Below are 17158 nucleotides of genomic sequence, written 5' to 3'. Positions count from 1 at the left end.
TGCAAGCAGTACAAAAACAGACATCTTTAAAAACAAATAGTAACAGGCAGCTTGCTTGAACAGTAACATATTGAACAGCAGAAAGTTATTCTACCGCTCTGATCTCCCTGAAAGACACATTCTGCAACTTGAAGTCCTTTCTTATTTTGACTGAAACCCAAGAACAGTTCAGACCAGCACACTTACATTGTAAAGGAGCTTAACCCGGCTGATTCTTCAGAACTAAACCTGCCATAAATGCTGTGATATCAAGTAAAGTGGTTTGTGGATTTCATTCGTAGGCCAAAGGAACCACTCAAAATCAGTAAGGGCAATTCACATGATTAAAAGAGACCATACCAAACACCTTGGATTACTCAAAATCCACACTGATGTAGTATTAAGAGACTGAACTGACAAACATTCCAAGTATTCAAGGATGGATGGATGCATTTACACTGGCAATTTATTGCCAAATGCATTGCCATCATTGTGCAGTTTGCATTTTAGCAATAGTAGTTTGACTTTATTTTACTGCTCAAGATCCAGGAGTAGTTAATGGGCTTATCTAATGATTGATTGAAAGAGACTCCAGAAAGATTTTTGAACAGGGTGCTACAACTTCTGTCCTCCTGGGTACAAATAACTGGCATCCATTTCACCAGTAGTATGATTCATATTCCCTAAGTAAATGCAAGGGAAAATGGCATAGATACTGCTCTCCCTCTCAGACTTGAGCTACGATAAACAAAAAGAAATAGTTTACATTCTACAAACCATGGCAGTATAAATGATACAGAAATGAAGAGTCAGCATGGCATAGTAGTTACAGTGTTGGACTAGGATCTGAGAGAACCAGGTGTGAATCCCCATGCTACCAAGGAAACTTTATGGGTGACTTGGGACCATTCACACATTCTCAGTCTCACCTACCAAAAAGGGCAGGTGTGAGGATAACATGGAGAATAACGTAAGCCACTTTGTAGAGATGTAAATGAAGTAAATAAACAATTTGCTGCTGAAAGAGCAGTGTGAAAACAAAACATGTATGTAATTTAATGCTCTTTGAGAAGCTAGGAGGAAATACTTCCAATATGTCCTCAACAGCGATATTCAGAGTCTTGAAAATGCCACGGTTCTCCAACTTTAATCTCACTTTGCACATTCCAGTTTCAAGCATCATCAAGAGTACTGGATTTATTGAACACTCTACATAATGTTTTCAACTTAAAACTGGAGAATGATGGCTTCCAGAAACATTCCACTTTGCACAGAAAAACCATGAAGCTTATTGCTCAGTATGCTACTCAGGCCAAGAGTGGTGGGCATAATAGATGTAAGAAAGAACAGTTTAAACAGCCAGGAAACAAGGGGATACAGGGAAAAGAGAGCAACTTATTGTTCTGGAATAGGATGTTCTCTTATTTTCATGTTTCTATAGAAAAATGTCCTGATTCTGGTACAAGACTGATTTTTCCCCTACTCTCCATGCAGTGCAATACATAAGGGAAGGGAGAGAGGAAATAACAGGGGGGATTGGATGACACCCACAAGTAGTTGTAGGTTGCCACCTGTCTACATACTAATAGTCAAGTCAGCTAAATCTGAAGACACTTAAATCTGGTAATTGAAGCTATGAATAGGGAAGACAAATCTTTCTACAAACCTAAAAAATGTCCTTGGTTTGCAAATAAATGAGAAATCTAAAAATCAAAGCAAAACAAAAAATGTGGGTTAAAAAACCCAAAATGATAAAAATAGTGTCTGTAGATTTAAGCAACAGATTTGCTCAGTGGCTGTTACTAGACAACTACAGTACTCCAGGTGGGGTTTCCGTGAGTAAAACGGCAGGGATGGGGGCAGGGCTCTTTCCAGGCCTATTTTGGCCTTTGAGGAAGAACTCATTTGGGCTAGGCTTGCCAGCTCCAGGTTGGAAAATTCCTTGAGATTTTGTGATGAAGTCTAATGAGGGAAGGTTTTGGGGGGGAGGTGGGAGGCTGTCAAGAGAGAACCCATCTTTGGAAAATTTTCTAGCCTAAAGTTCTTTATGCCTTTTGCAGGTGCACAATATTCCTCCCCATAGCAGCCTCATTTCAAGAACAGGTTCTCAAGTAAGCTAGATTGGATCACGTGTCTCAACTGAGAATCTAAGATGTGAGGCATAAATGCACTCACACCCTGGACATTTCCATGAAGACAGCTCCATGATTGGTTGTAGAGATCAGAAGGTTAGAGCCAGTTTTCTCCATAAATGTAGCCAATGAGAAATATGATTCTCAGTGGCGTTCCTGCCTAGGGACAGGGGGTACCCTATGTCCCCGGGTGCCCCCCATTTGGTCACGTGGGGGGGGGCGCCAACATTTCAAGGTCGTTTGTGTGTTTTTAAATTTTTAAGTGTTTTTTCACATTCCTGCCTGCAGGGGGCGCATTTTTAAGGCTAGCAGCACCAGAATTTCAGGGTACCATCCATAGACTGTCCTTATGATATCACCTACATTTGGTGATGTTTGGTTCAGGGGAAGCAAAGTTATGGACCCCCAAAGGAGGTGCCCCTATCCCCATTGTTTTCAATGGGAGCTAACCTGAGATGGGGGCTACCCATTTGAGGGACCATAAATTTGGTCCCCCTGAACATAACTTCACTAAACTTGGGTGGAATCATAAGAATAGTTAACAGATGATACCCTGAAAATTTGGTGTCACTAGCTTTAAAGATACGCCCCTTTCAGGCACCCCAAGACATTTGCCCAAGATTCTTTGTTTTGCAGTGACTTTGCTCCATTGTAGCCAATGGGGAATTTCTGAGTGTTTAGGCAGGCTGCACATTTTTGAAGATAGAGGCACCAGACTTTCAGGGTGGCTCCAGGAGGGCCTCCTGGTAATAGCCTCCAGGTTTGGAGACCTTTGCTTCTGGGGGTTCAATTTTATGGGCCCCCAAAAGGCTTATTTTGTTTCCCCACTCCTGCACATGAAAGCCTGTGGGCTGAGTTCTCTCAGAACTCTCTCAATTCCCCCCCCCCCCCACTCCAGAAGCAAAGCTCACCAAGCTTGGATGCTATTACTCAAGCTTCTTGGAGCCACCGTGAAAGTCTGGTGCCTCTATCATCAAAAATGTGCAGCCTACCTCAGAAATTCCTAATTAGCTACAATGGAGCAAAGTCACTGCAAAACAAAGAATCTTGGGCAAATTTCTTGGGGTGCCTGGAGGGGATGTATTTTTAAAGCTAGTGACACCAAAATTTCAGGGTATCATCTGTTAAGTATTCTTATGATGCCACCCAAGTTTGGTGAAGTTAGGTTCAGGAAGTCCAAAGTTATGGTCCCTCAAATGGGTAGCCCCCATCTCAGGTTAGCTCCAATTGAAAACAATGGGGATGGGGACATTCCATTTGGGCGTCCATAACTTTGCTGCCCCTGAACCAAACATCACCAAACTCGGGTGGTATCATCAGGGCAGTCTCCGGATGATGCCCTGAAATCATGGTGCTGCTAGCTCTAAAAATCTTGCTCCCACAGGCTGAAAAAACACCAAAAATACCCCCCAAAAGCCCAAATACCTTGCATTCGCATTTGTTCATATTTGGGCAGGACATAATCAGACTATTTTTTTTCCGAATGTGCCCAAATTTGCCCAGATTCCAGCCGAATCTGCTATTTATTTCATCTGAATCTCCAACCCTCAAAAGTGATGCTGTTTCAGAGTGGGGGAGAATCCACCCCCAAACAGCATCACTTTCCATTTTGTTTTAACCGGGGACCCCAGATTCTCCCTTTAAGGTAGATTTAAAAGAAGAATCCGAGCTCCCTAGTTTAAACACCATTGAAAGTGATGCTGTTTAGGGGTGGATTCCATTGGAGGTGTTTTGTGAGAGATGCTGCTGACATTTGTTTGGTAAATGTTTTGCTGGGGGTGATTTGTGAGAGATTTACATACTTAATACCCACTTGCACTGGCTTGGAGTTGTTTCTCAGGCTAACAACCTACCTCATAGGGTTGTTGTGATTAGGAAATTAGGAAAAGAATTGGTGGGGAGAGAGCCATGTATGTTTTGCTGGGAGTGGGAGGTGTTTTGTGAGCTGGTACAAAAAATCATTGTTTAGTCATGGTAGGGGAGGAATTGGCCATCGCCACATATGGCCGGGGGGCAAACTCAGGGTTTGTCCCCGGGCTCCAGTTTGCCTAGGTACGCCCCTGATGATTCTTCTCCCTTTTTCCCCACTTACCCCTCCTTGCTGCCAGAAAGACAACTGTATTAAGCTCTGGAAACTTTACATCTCAATAATGCTATCTATGCTTTATTTGGAACCCAGTAAGTAGACAGTCAGATTTGTTATTTTCTATGCATCCTTACTTTCAGCCTAGCTTATCCTACAGGGTTGTTGTTCAGATAAAAAGGAGGAAAGCAGAATAATGTATGCTGCTTTGATCCCCATTGTGGAGAAAGGTGGGGTTATAAATGAAGTAAATAATAGTAAAAATAGCTCATAGTGGGAAGCAGATAAAAGGCATATTGGTGATTGGATGAGAAGCGAATGAGGCAGAGGAAGAAAAGAGACTATGAAGACTTTCGGAAAAGGAAGGAGGAAATAGTGGTGGAGGGGAAATGAGATGCCTTTTGTAAGTCCTTGTGGACTCCCACGTTAACTCTCTCCAGGGAGAAATGGCACAACCAGATAAACTGCTGTCAAATGCTCAGAATGGCAATTACTACAAATATAAACTATGGGTTGAAAGTGTACAAAAATCACGTGAGATTTTTCTCATCACTTGACTGTTCACATGCCAGTGCACGTTCTACACATTGTGTGGCTTGACAGTTAATGCCATGTTTGTACATGCCATGCTACTCATTCCCCCATAAAACATGCCATTCAACGGAACATTTATTTCTACAAGTGCCTCACCCACGTGTCCTTTCCACCTCCTCCTTCTAGTAGATAGATCATGATTCATGCAGGCAGGACATATGTGCTATAAATCCACTCATACAGAACAGTTTATATGCAATGAGAGACCTGCAAGAGTAAAAAAAGAAAGAAAAGTAGAAAAGAAAAGAAAAGAAAAGAAAAGAGAGACCTGCAGGAGTCCAGGTCTCACTCCTTCAACCTATTATAGTATTCATTAGGTCTGTGTTACAGTTATTCTGTCTCTCTTATATCTTTCAATTAATGTGTGTAATTTACTGATACTAAAGCCTCCAACTGAACAGTTGAAATAGAATCTGAGAAAAATAATATACCACGCAAGGCAGTGGTCAAATTGAACAGCCTATTGTTTGTTGGGGGGGGGGGGGGAGAATTTCAAGCCAGGATCTTTAAAAAAATTCATATCAATATTTAAAACACACTAGTCAGAGAATTCAGGTTTAAAAATATTTTTAAATCTTGCTAAAATGACAGAAAAAAATCTATGTGCCCAGTTTGTTACTAAAATATTTCTACTTAGAAATGTTCAAAACTATGTGTAAAAACAAAATCAAAGCATCACAACTTTCCATAAAATATATGTAAACCCATTTATATCTTAGGCCCAAGCAATTTCGGTCCAAGCAATTCAGCATCTTCAGTGATTTTTTTTTTGTTAAAAAATTGTAATTTTCCATCTGGCAATATATACAAAAATAGCAAAATATTCTATTTATAAATATATTTATACTTTGCATCATGAAATATACAGCCACTTCATAAAGTTTAGTTTTGAGAGAGAAAAATAAACCCTGTTAAAATCAAAGGAGAAAAAGTAGCAGTTCCTCAGTTGGTTGGACCCCTCAGTTACTTCTCTCATGCAACTCAGATTAGTACAGTTTGTTGAAGCTCAGTTCTTGGGGGATTGGGCCCCAACCCACAGCAGTATCAGGGGATAAAAACCCTGCCAAGGCAAAATTCCACAAATTTTACTTAATTCAGTAGTTCTGCTCTTTTATTAATGCCAGCAATGAGGCATTTAAAACTATAACATTGAATCAATTAATTTGGATTGGTTAGAGAACTAAGATTTATAACCGAAAATTCCAGATAATTATTAGCAGTTAAGCAGAACTCCTGAAAATATCTGGAAAAAACTTCTACAAATAACTACATTTCTAAATCTAAATCAAAACAAACACCAGGAACATTTTCAGTTCATATACAGACATTAACACTAGGCTTATCAACACAATTGGAGATTTGTGACAGTTTAGGAGGTATATGGAAAACAAGTCAATATGAATGATTACCCATGAGAAACCAAGTGATTCAAAAGCAACTGTATAGATTGGGGGGAAAGGGAGTCTCAATTTCCTTTCACTTTGGAGACCATATTTTGTCTTCAGTGGGAAACCTTTGCCCTATTAGTGTATGTAATTGTTGGAGAGTTACAGGGCATTTTAATGGGTTACAATACACTAAATGCAGAGCTAAATCATAATTGTATCCTTTAGAACAATCAAGTATACACCCTGTTCTGGTTTGCATTCTGCAGACTCAGTGGCATTTTTCTTGGATGTTCACAAGACTGGCACTTGATTGGATCCGCTTAGCTAGAAAGAGAAAAACAGGGTTGTTGTTTCTTTTAAATTCCACAAGGGCAAGGCTTTCACTTTGATCATTTAGGCAGAGGGTACCCACACAACAGCTCTGGTAAAAGGGTCATTTCCACACACAAGTAACATTGGAGGAAAGGGAGGTTATGATGCAGGAGCATCGCAAGATACAGCTTTTCCTGCTGTACCATTTGTTGACTATTGGCAGAGTCCTGAGCCAAACATACACTGGATCATCATTCTATAGGGAAAGGCAATTAAATGCTGAAGGGAGGGGGACATGGTAAAGATTGTCCATCTGGTCTCAGTATATCTTTGAATCTCAAAAATGTTTCCCACCATCCCACCCACCTCCACGCATTGCAAGCATTATTATTCACCCCGGCCATTATCTTTCAAACTGAGACAAACACAAAGAACTCTTTAATCCCCTTGCTGCAGTGCAAAGAGAAAGAAAAGGTTTAGCACAGCTCTTCCCTTACTACACACTTTACTTCTTTACATTAGGCCAGAATAGTGGGATATGACAATGTACAACCAAGCGACCCAAAGGAGGCACTGGCAAAATTCCTGCTACTGTTCACTGTGAGGGATAGGAGGTAAAAGAGTATGTGGCCTAGGCCTCAGCTTGCAGTAAGTGGGCAGAACCAATGTTGCCGGACTTTCAGCATTATCAAATGAAAATATGACCCTGCTTTTTTAAAAATAAATCAGCTGCTGATCAGAGTCAAACAATCCTCTTCACTTGTGGCCTGAAAGGCTTAAAAATATAGCTGCACAGTTTACATCCCAGATTCCCAAGTTAATGGTTGTGCCGCCTTTGATGGCTAGCATCCCAAAAATCGGTTCTCAGGCACCAGCTATCAGTGACTTTAACTCAAAGCAGAAATTTCTAGAAAATGTTACTTACGGAGAATCAAGATACGCTTTTTCTGCTTCGAGTGAAGGAAGCTACTCAGGTAGAAAATAACAGGTAAAAAGAGAATGAATGAAGAAACAGCAACCACAGACACTGTGTCACTGAAGGGGACAGAACAATTGAAAGTCCTGCTCCAAAGCTTCCGTGTGATATTCATCTAAACGGAAGAAAATGCAGAATTAAAAAAATATATATTTGTCAGGCTGTTGTTCTGTTATGTTGTTTTACCAGCTATATACCAACTGATTTGAACACAGAAGCTGTTTTATGCAAATCAGACCAGGTTGCCCCTGAACCCAAATGTTGGCTGATTATTTACTGGTGCTCTTCCCCACAGCAAGAATTTACTCCAGGGCAGGCATTTTTGTAATGACATCATCCCACTTGTGGCGCTGAAGATCCTGGAAGCCCCGTGGTTACCAAAAGGGGGAAAAACCTAATGTTTCACGCTTGCTTTGGGGTTTCACTCCTTTTGGGTCACTAGCCCATCCAATGCAAGCTTTTTTTTAGTCCTTTAAATGAAATATTGATATTTCTTATATCAATATTGTATGGCCTGCTATCATTGTTTTTGTCTCCCTCCACTTCTCGCAGGGACTGACAGCTGGCATTTCTCAAAAAAACCAAAACAATGACATATTCTTTTCCACCAAAAAATAAAAGTACAATTATGTATTAAAATGCCATATCCTGGACCTTCTTGTACTAGAATGCTCCACAGGGATCTTAGTGCCTACCTAGTTCTGTTCCTTCCCCCTTTAAACACAGAAATAAAAAATAAAATAAAGCTGCCCTAATGACTTTTTAGGAGATTAAGGAGGGCTCTCCAGTGGTGGGATCCAAACATTTTAGTAACGGGTTCCCATGGTGGTGGGATTCAAACTGTGGCGTAGCGCCAATGGGGCGGGGCAGGGCGTGACGGGGGCGTGGCCAGGTTTTCCAGGGGCGGGGCATTCCTGGCCGAGGCTGTGGCAAGGACTCAGCCACTGCACTGGTCCTTGGGTGGGAAACAAATGCACGCAGGCGCAGGCTGCCACGCATGCCGGTGCACCTCCTGCTAGACTGCTTCAAGTTCTGCGCGCTACTTCTGAGAGGAGGGGCATAACTAAGGCAAAAATCACGTGGCAAAATCACCAATTAGTAACCCGTCTCAGCACACACAAATAATTAGTAACCTACTCTCGGGAACCTGTGAGAACCTGCTGGATCCCACCTCTGATGCCATCCCCTCCTCTCAGTGGCAGTGGCGTAGGAGGTTAAGAGCTCGTATCTAATCTGGAGGAACCGGGTTTGATTCCCAGCTCTGCCGCCTGAGCTGTGGAGGCTTATCTGGGGAATTCAGATTAACCTGTACACTCCCACACACGGCAGCTGGGTGACCTTGGGCTAGTCACAGCTTCTCGGAGCTCTCTCAGCCCCACCTACCTCACAGGGTGTTTGTTGTGAGGGGGCAGGGCAAGGAGATTGTAAGCCCCTTTGAGTCTCCTGCAGGAGAGAAAGGGGGGATATAAATCCAAACTACTACTCCTACTACTCCTCTTCTCCTCCCTCCCTTCCCTCTTCCTCATGTGTATATGTGTGTATGTGTTTCACTTCCACTCAAGTTACTGCCTATGCACTGTTTTCACCACTCATATCTGGCCGTCTGAGTGAACAGTCTAAGCAGCACGAACATTCTAAGGGTGACAGTTACACACAGGCAGCTGTATGTCCTTCACCAGGGAGCACCAGGAAAAAGGCATTTTACCTGGGCCAGGTGTGAAATTTCAGGTATGTGAACATCTAAAAACACGCTTGCCTGGCTGACTGTGGTGGCTGGGAATTTTCAGAGGAATTGGCCCAGCAGTTACTGAGGTATACTGTCAACAACAAAAACACTGTTAGCTTTTTATATAGATAGATAGAAGACAGATATACACACAATCTTAACTGGACATTTTAAATTGTGGTCTTTTATTTTTTTAAATAATTGTTGCTTTATTTATCTTGCCTTCAGTATTGCAAAGGTGAAAGGCAGCTGATAAATGTTTTAAATAGCACTCTGTATTTGATTGCTGTTTTCATGCAGCTCCTTTTAAAATAATGTAATCCACATCGAGTATGTTTGAAAGGCAGAGCATTAAAATTCTGAAAACTGAAAATCTGCATGGGGTGGGTGCTGGCACAGAATGAAAGGAGTACTTACTGCATCTTCCACATCAATGCACAAATGAGACTGTTCTTCAGCATCATGTTCCTGCTTGCTCTCTTGCATCCTCTTGTACAGAGCATTCAGGTTTTTATATGTCACACTGCAGTTTTTGCATACTTGTGTGTAGTTACTGTCTTCCTGTGCCTATGGTAAGAACCAGAAATTACATTTTAAATATAAGATTTCAAAGTGCATAATTTCTGATGAAAAATCCAGACCAAGAAAACAGCACACGTGTAAATAATTCAAGCTGCTTTACTTAGGCAGCCTAATTTGTGGTTCAGTTCGTTTTCATGCAGTATGGATGTTGGGGTAAGTGCACTACCATGTGACGTTTTTCAAAAACAATTAAAATAGCCACAGATCTTTCATTCTTCCTCAAGGCATATTCTCTGGAATGGCAATTGTGGGAGAAGGTAAGGAAGTCTCAATTGCTCGGAGGCAAGGAAGGCTCAATTGCTTGGAATAGATGTCTCGTTACCCAGCTTACAGAGTTTCTTCCCCTAATTAGACTGCTGCTAGGAACTGGGACAGGCTCAAGTGTATGGAAGAGTTTGTTCTGCACTGTGAGTACCCTGTACCCCTGAACAAGCTGCTAGGATATTGGGGCGGGGGGAGACTCTGGGTCTCAGAGAAGAGTTGCAATTCTTGGTAAGGTAGAGGTTGCAGCTATTAGTCAGGGGAGACTATGACAAGTAAAGAGGAGGGGGAACCACAGGTTCTGCAGGAGATGTTCAAAGATTCTATGCAGTGGGGGACCCAGGCCCCCCAGGTAACATTCCTTGGCCTCACTAATCTCCCTTCCTGGCTAAGGTACTCTCTACTCTTCCACCTACAGGACCTTCCAATTCCTTGTCTGCCCCCCGCTTTCAAAAACTGTGGCTGTGGTATGCTGTGGGTATGGAAGGAAGGCTTAGGGAGCATTCTAAACACTCACAGAGGGAGAACAGTTTTGGTGGCTGATGATCATTAGAATGGCTGCTACACCTCCCTTTCCCGCAGTCCCATCTTCAGCTCTGATGAGGTGCTGCAAGCTCAGGAGCAGCCTGGAGTTGAATGGGGTGCCAGGGAAGAGGACAGGGTCCTCTTCCCTACACCTCACTGGGAGCTGTATTATGCCCCTCATCTGATAGGTTTGGCTTTCCCCAAAGAGCCTGATTTTATGCCTTGGCTAAGGGGGGAGGCCAAGAATGGAGGGTCTGTAAATGTGCTTTATTTGAATCAAATTGCTTCTGATTTGTTAATCAATGACTTCCAAAATGCCCTCTCATTAACTGCCTTGCTCAGGTTCTGCAAACTGAGGTCCACGGCTTCCCTTATTGAATCAGTCCATCTCATGGTACATCTTCCTCTTTTCCTATTGTCTTCAATGCTTCCTGGCATTATTGTCTCTTCTAGTGATTAAAGTACATTAGTTTCAATTTAGTTATTTTGACTTCTAGTGGCATAATTACCAGGTAAAGCTTTTCTTGGACTGTCTATCAGGTAGCAAAGGAGCATGAGGTGTTTGATGTTTCCCATGTCAAAATTGTGTATGTTCTGTATTTTTCAAAAATGTCCAGAAAAGGCTAGACTTAAAAACTTTCTCCTTGGGTTGGGCTTTTTAATGTATGCAGAGGGATTGAGGGAATATCAAACATTAGAGATAAAATAATGTTAGTGTCATTATTCATTAACAATTCATAGAGGACAATTTAGTTTATTCTGTTATTTAAAAGTGTTGTTGATCATATGTATGTGTGTGTATACATACACATACATATATGTGCATACATGTATGTGTGCATATCTATCTCTATGTATAACTATGTATAACTAACTATATATAACTCTATAACTCTGTGTGTGTGTGTGTGTGTGTGTGTGTGTGTGTGTGTGTGTGTGTGTGTGTGTGTGTGTGTGTGTGTGTGTGTGTGTGTGTGTGTGTGTAATATATGGGGGTGTCATTTTGTAATTTTGCCCTCTTTCAAAAAAAAATGTACATCTGATCAGGGTTTCCCTGACCTGACTTGTTTTTTCCACTGTGAGGCAGAAAAAAAGTGAAACAAGCAGTGTAATAAAGAAAACAGGAAAAGGGGGAGCAGGAGAGAACAACAACAAAAATAAAACCATGAAGAAAGAAGAGAGAGCAACAACAAATAAACAGACAACTGTTTCGGAAAGATCCACAGAGAAATTATAAAATGTATAGAGTGAATCTATGGGATAAATTACTACATCAAATAATTGATGTTTCAGACAGAAGTATCTCAGTTAATTCAAAGAACACCCAAACCAGTTGTCCTCTGTTATATCTAAGCAAAAGAGACAATAAAAGAGACAATAAAAATACAGCTTTTCTTTCCCACAAGGTTTCCTAACTGGCCAATCGCAGGGTGGGGGAGGGGGTCTGCAGCAGCTAGGGACAGCACAGCCAAGGTAGTGCTGCACTACCTCCAAAGGGGTTTGGGGTGGCGAAGGAAGAAGGAAAATTCAAAAATCCTCCTGTCGCCTGAATAGCCCCTTAGACAAGGGGAGTCAAATATGCAGTCCAGAGGTCAGATGTGGCTCCTTGGGAGAGCTTTTCAGACCCACCAGCTAGCTGAGGCAAACTCACCCCCCACCCCTGCTTCTGATCTGACCTGACAAGTCATCCCACTATATCAGTCTGGGCTGGTGAGCCTTCTGAAAGCAACCCCCCCCCCCCCATCAGTTGTGCTGACCATGACCCTCAGTGCTTTTACCTCAGCTAAGGTAAACAAACCCCAGCCCCAGAGCTGATCTGGGCTAGCAAGCCTGCTGGGGGTTCACCAGCCAAGGCAGCCACACCCATACACACATGCCTTCCCACCCCCGACTGGGCTGCCCAAGCCCTAATTTAGCAAACCTGCACATCCCATCCAGAGGCTTTAGGCAGCAAAGCCTTCCCCACAGCAGATTATGGAACTTGTCCAACTGAGTTAACACTATTCAGCCACAAGATCTCATCCTGCCTGGTTACAGATTCTACATAACTATGTCAAAGGAAATGAAAGAGTGTACATGTAAACAAATTAAAACACTAAAACACAAGTCAGAAGCCTGGTATACTGCAAAGCAAAACAAACACTAAGTATCGTCTCCCCTGCTGATGTCTCACTCTAAAATGAACAAGGGAATGAAAGTAATGGTGGGGGCAGGGGGGATGTAAGTACAGAAAGCTCCTTTGCTGCACTGCTAAAGGAAGTGCTTTGCTTCTACTTAAATCAGGGAAGCAGATGTGCAAAGAGGAAGCTAGGCAGAAAAGGCAAGAATGGTACACAAGGGATATATATCATACTTCAAGAAAGCAATGAATAGAACCTTCCTGGAGAGGCTTATTGTAGGTCTTGGGTGAACTTCATTTGTACATTTTCAAGCCGCCAATAGATCCATTTCCTCCCCAAGTTGCGCTATTCTTTTCATTTACCTCCTGCTGACAACACTTATTATTCAATAGCTATTGACTATTCCAGCATAAATGCAAAACATTTGTGCTAATGACTGTATATCAACAATAGGTGGTTTGTTTTGGTGCTAAGAGAAACCATCACAACAGCATATTTTAACATTTGATACTTTGATCAACAAAAGGGGAAAAAAGATGTGCATGCACTGAAAATTATCTATGTTTTTCCATTATCAGGGACAAGTTTGTAGACACAGAGTAGCTGTTAGGATCATTTATATGCACACAACATTTTGAAAGGTAACCATCATTTACAATAAATATTTAGCATAACAAGGACTTGATGTGATAAGCACATTTACTGGGCAGTCATTTTCACAAATAATAATACGGTGTATTTTCAAAGAATTTAACACCGAGGTCTGTCTGTCAGATTAAACAAGGGCACACGTTTGTAATTTTAGTTACATCTAGGGTGTAATTGATTTCCATTAGTTACCTTGAGATTTGCCATTGATTTCAATAGAAAGAGGGACTATACTCATTCTTCAAATCACGTTAGACAAAAGATCCAAAAGATCATGCAAGGAATTCACAACTCCTAGGGGCTTTTCCTTTGTGATTCTCCCACAACTATCCCATCCACCATGGTGAATATCAAAGCATTCTTGAATGTGATCAAAAATTCCAAAGCACTTTACAATATGAATCCAAAATTAGATGGTTCTGAGATCCAAAGTACAGAGAATTATGCTGAGCTGGAGACTTTCCAGGATAAGTTTTTAAGAAGTTTATTATCTCTACCACCTGGCAGTACTTCTTAGAACACTGGCTGCCATCTATTGTCACAGAGATGCATATGTTTGTCTGTTCAGCAAGACAGTTTACAGGATAACAAAACAACATCTGCCCAAAATAATTTTTAGAACAACTTTAAAAAGCAGGATGGGGATATAGTAACTGTCTTTGGAAGAGTTAGTTTTGTCAGGGTCTAAAATTTTATATTGTTAAACAGGGTTAGACAGGATGCTAGTATGCTTGATACAGATTTGAAAAAAACTACCAACTTCCCCAGATGATATAGGCTACTTAAAGGGGATAGTTACAGGATATGCATGAGAATGTACATTTTTCCCATATAAGGTGGGCTTTTATAGAGCTGAAGTTTCAATTTATGTCTTGTACTTATGGAAGAAGAACAGTTTGGATTTATAGCCCTCTTTCTTTCCTGTAAGGAGACTCAAAGGGGCTTACAATCTCCTTTCCCTTCCCCATCCCCACAACAAACACCCTGTGAGGTGGGTGGGGATGAGAGAGCTCTGAAGAACTGTGACTAGCCCAAGGTCACCCAGCTGGTATATGTTGGAGTGCACAAGCTAATCTGGTTCACCAGATAAGCCTCCACAGCTCAAGTAGCAGAGCAGGGAATCAAACCCGGTTCTCCAGATTAGAGTGCACCTGCTCTTAACCACTACACCACACTGACACACATCTAACCACATAGTCCTGAAGTCTTAAGGGCACTTCAATATTCTAAAGAGAAGAAAGCAACTTCTGCTGATTTCCCCTTCCCCTACTTTGCCCAAAATGCTGTTCCTAGGATCCACTGACCCCCAAGAATAGGGTTTTAGTGGTCTCAGGGGGCTGGAGCTGAATGGCGAAACAGGCAAATCTCACTTTGTCAGGCTGTGAATCACTCGATAAAAACCTCCATAGGTCAGGCGGAAGAGCGGAGAATCAAACCTGGTTCCTCCAGATTAGAGTATACCTGCTCTTAACCACTACACCACTGCTGCCCCACTGGGTGGGAAGTTAGCATAAAAATGTTTTAAAATAATAAACAAATAACAGTTCTTTGGATCGTGGCCATGGTCAGCAAGTCCGCCAATATCTCTCTCAGGGTTGTTGTTTTCCAGTTTTATCAATAGTGTCTTGTTTATTCTCAAACTAATCATGAAAAACAGGTCAATATTATTCATGTGTTGTATGAGGAAAAGCACTTGACAAACATACCAGTGAGCTGGGATTCCACAGCAGACTAAAAAAAAAGAGCCAGTGAAAACATTCCAGGACAAGAGAATTGAGGCTTACAGCGTTAACTTGTACATCGACCTTCTGGGGACCCAAGAACAGTGTTTGTTTAAATCAAATTTAGATTTAAAGCTACTGTAACAGTTCAAAGTCAAATGCTCAATCACCCTTATGTAAAGGGCTACTCTTTCAGAAGAAAGCATCACATCTTCACAGTACAAAGGGAGATACTATGTTAGACTTTAATGTCTCATGTTCTGACATATTAAAAACCAACTGTTTTAAAATGTATTCAAATAAATAGATTTTTATGGTTAATCCATGCTGTAACAATATATCAGAAGACCCATGTAGTTAAATCAGAAGGTAACAAGGCCCAGAATAAGGAAGGAAAGTGATTTACTATACGCACAGATTACCCAACTCTTCCTATATAATTACCAACTATTGTGAGACCAAAACAGCACCATAATTGCATATGAAATGGAGGTGAACATTAATTAGAATGCATTTTGTTCTCTCAGTGGTGAACACCTGCATTTTATAGATAATTGTTCTACCTGCTTAAACTGCATAAGAGTTTGAGAATTGTATTTGCCACATCTCACTTTGGAAAAAAAATAAGACGTTTTCACTACAAAATTAGAGGTCTCAACTGTACCCTTCTGTCAACAGCATAAAGTACCTGGAGGTTGTGTTCAAAGCACGTCAGTGATGCATTGAATAAGGCCAGGAACATCACTGTGTTATTGGATAAGCCTTCACTGTTGTTCTTTAAACAATCTGCAAAAGAGAAAGGTAACAGGCATGTCAATATATTTGCCAGTACCTATTTCCAAAAAGCATCATTAGGCCAAGCACTGTTGCCCCACTTTTAAAATGTCATTCATGTTGCTTTTTTCAAGTAAGGTCATGATACTGCTGTAATTTGCTGGCAGCCCTCATGTCATTTGAGGTTATACAATTTGTGCCTGAATTAACTCACCTTCATGCTATGAAAGAAGAAATTGAGTTCATTGTGAAGTGGAGCTTCCCTTGGGCTTTCACGCAACACAAGTGGTGCTTCACATGATCCAGGGAAGAAATGTGGTGCAAAAAAGGTAGTTCGCAATGGGGAGGAGGACAACTTTTAAATATACACTGCATTTTAAAGAACTGAGGCCAAATATACACACACCTCTAAAGAGTGGGGTGGGGGAACCAGTTTTGCCTACTTTCTTACAAACATTTCAGATATACCTTGAGGATACCACCCTCCAGGTATCCACTGAGGAATCTCCAAAGAAATATCTTTTTTAAGTGTTACTATTCTTATCTTATAGTCTTTAGTAAACAACTATTCCATTTGCAGGTTCTTCAGTCACGATCAAATATACAATCTCCAAGACTTAAACGAAGTCTTGTTAAACAGCAATAAAACAAACATTGTATTTTTAGAAAAATGAGAACAATTTAAAGCCCTTTATGTACTTTAACATCCATATCCCTCGCCTCAGTGTATTCAAGGTGACCTACAAGACAGTTTTCAAGTCAACCAAGGCCATGTAACTGTAGCAGCCTGCAAATGTAGCACTGCGCAGGCTACATTCCATAGCAATTCAGTCTGACAGAGCGCAGAAAATGAAATGAGTTTATTGTGCAGAGACATGTTGCCAGAGCCATTGTGAAACTAAGCCCCAGAAAGTATAAAATTTGATACATTCTGATTAAATACACTTAAATCATTTGCCAGTTTCATATATGTTTGCAGTCATATGGACTAGAATTTCAGGGGGAGGGAGTTAAAGACATACAACAGTAACACTAAGAAGATGAGATTCACAGATTTTTTATAGGCCATGTAACCTGGTCCTAAGTTGGATGTTGCCCATCAGTTTTATAGCTTATATCAGTCACAAATAAAAATAAAACAATATATTCAATGTTGCTCTTGGGTGTTTTTGGAAAGCTTTGGGAGTTTTTTCCAGCATGCATTAATATGACCGGTAAAAGAAGTAATCAGAATAGAGGGCAGGAACTTTCCCCTAGATCTATTTTCCTGAAGAAAATAACTCGCATCAAGCAATGCAATGAGCTAACTCCCTTCAGGAAGCTTAAGAAGTCTGGAT

General features: G+C 41.2%; 1 protein-coding gene across 3 annotated transcripts in view; it reads right to left on the bottom strand.

Moving 5' to 3' along the window:
* Nucleotides 1-4185: 4185 nt before the first annotated feature.
* OSTM1 (osteoclastogenesis associated transmembrane protein 1) overlaps nucleotides 4186-17158 on the bottom strand; it is a 61524-nt gene continuing 48551 nt past the window's right edge. For all 3 annotated transcript variants that reach the window (XM_048493277.1, XM_048493261.1, XM_048493269.1), the window contains 4 exons: nucleotides 15736-15833; nucleotides 9608-9757; nucleotides 7414-7579; nucleotides 4186-6500 (listed from right to left, as the gene is read on the bottom strand). In XM_048493277.1, coding sequence (XP_048349234.1) covers nucleotides 6445-6500; nucleotides 7414-7579; nucleotides 9608-9757; nucleotides 15736-15833 — 470 coding nt within the window. In that variant the 3' untranslated portion in view covers nucleotides 4186-6444. The remainder of the gene's footprint in view (nucleotides 6501-7413; nucleotides 7580-9607; nucleotides 9758-15735; nucleotides 15834-17158) is intronic.

Source organism: Sphaerodactylus townsendi, linkage group LG01, assembly GCF_021028975.2.
Source record: "Sphaerodactylus townsendi isolate TG3544 linkage group LG01, MPM_Stown_v2.3, whole genome shotgun sequence".
In the NCBI taxonomy this organism is placed as follows: domain Eukaryota; kingdom Metazoa; phylum Chordata; class Lepidosauria; order Squamata; family Sphaerodactylidae; genus Sphaerodactylus; species Sphaerodactylus townsendi.
Note: the sequence above shows the minus strand (reverse complement) of the source record. Positions and strands in the feature narration are given on the sequence as shown.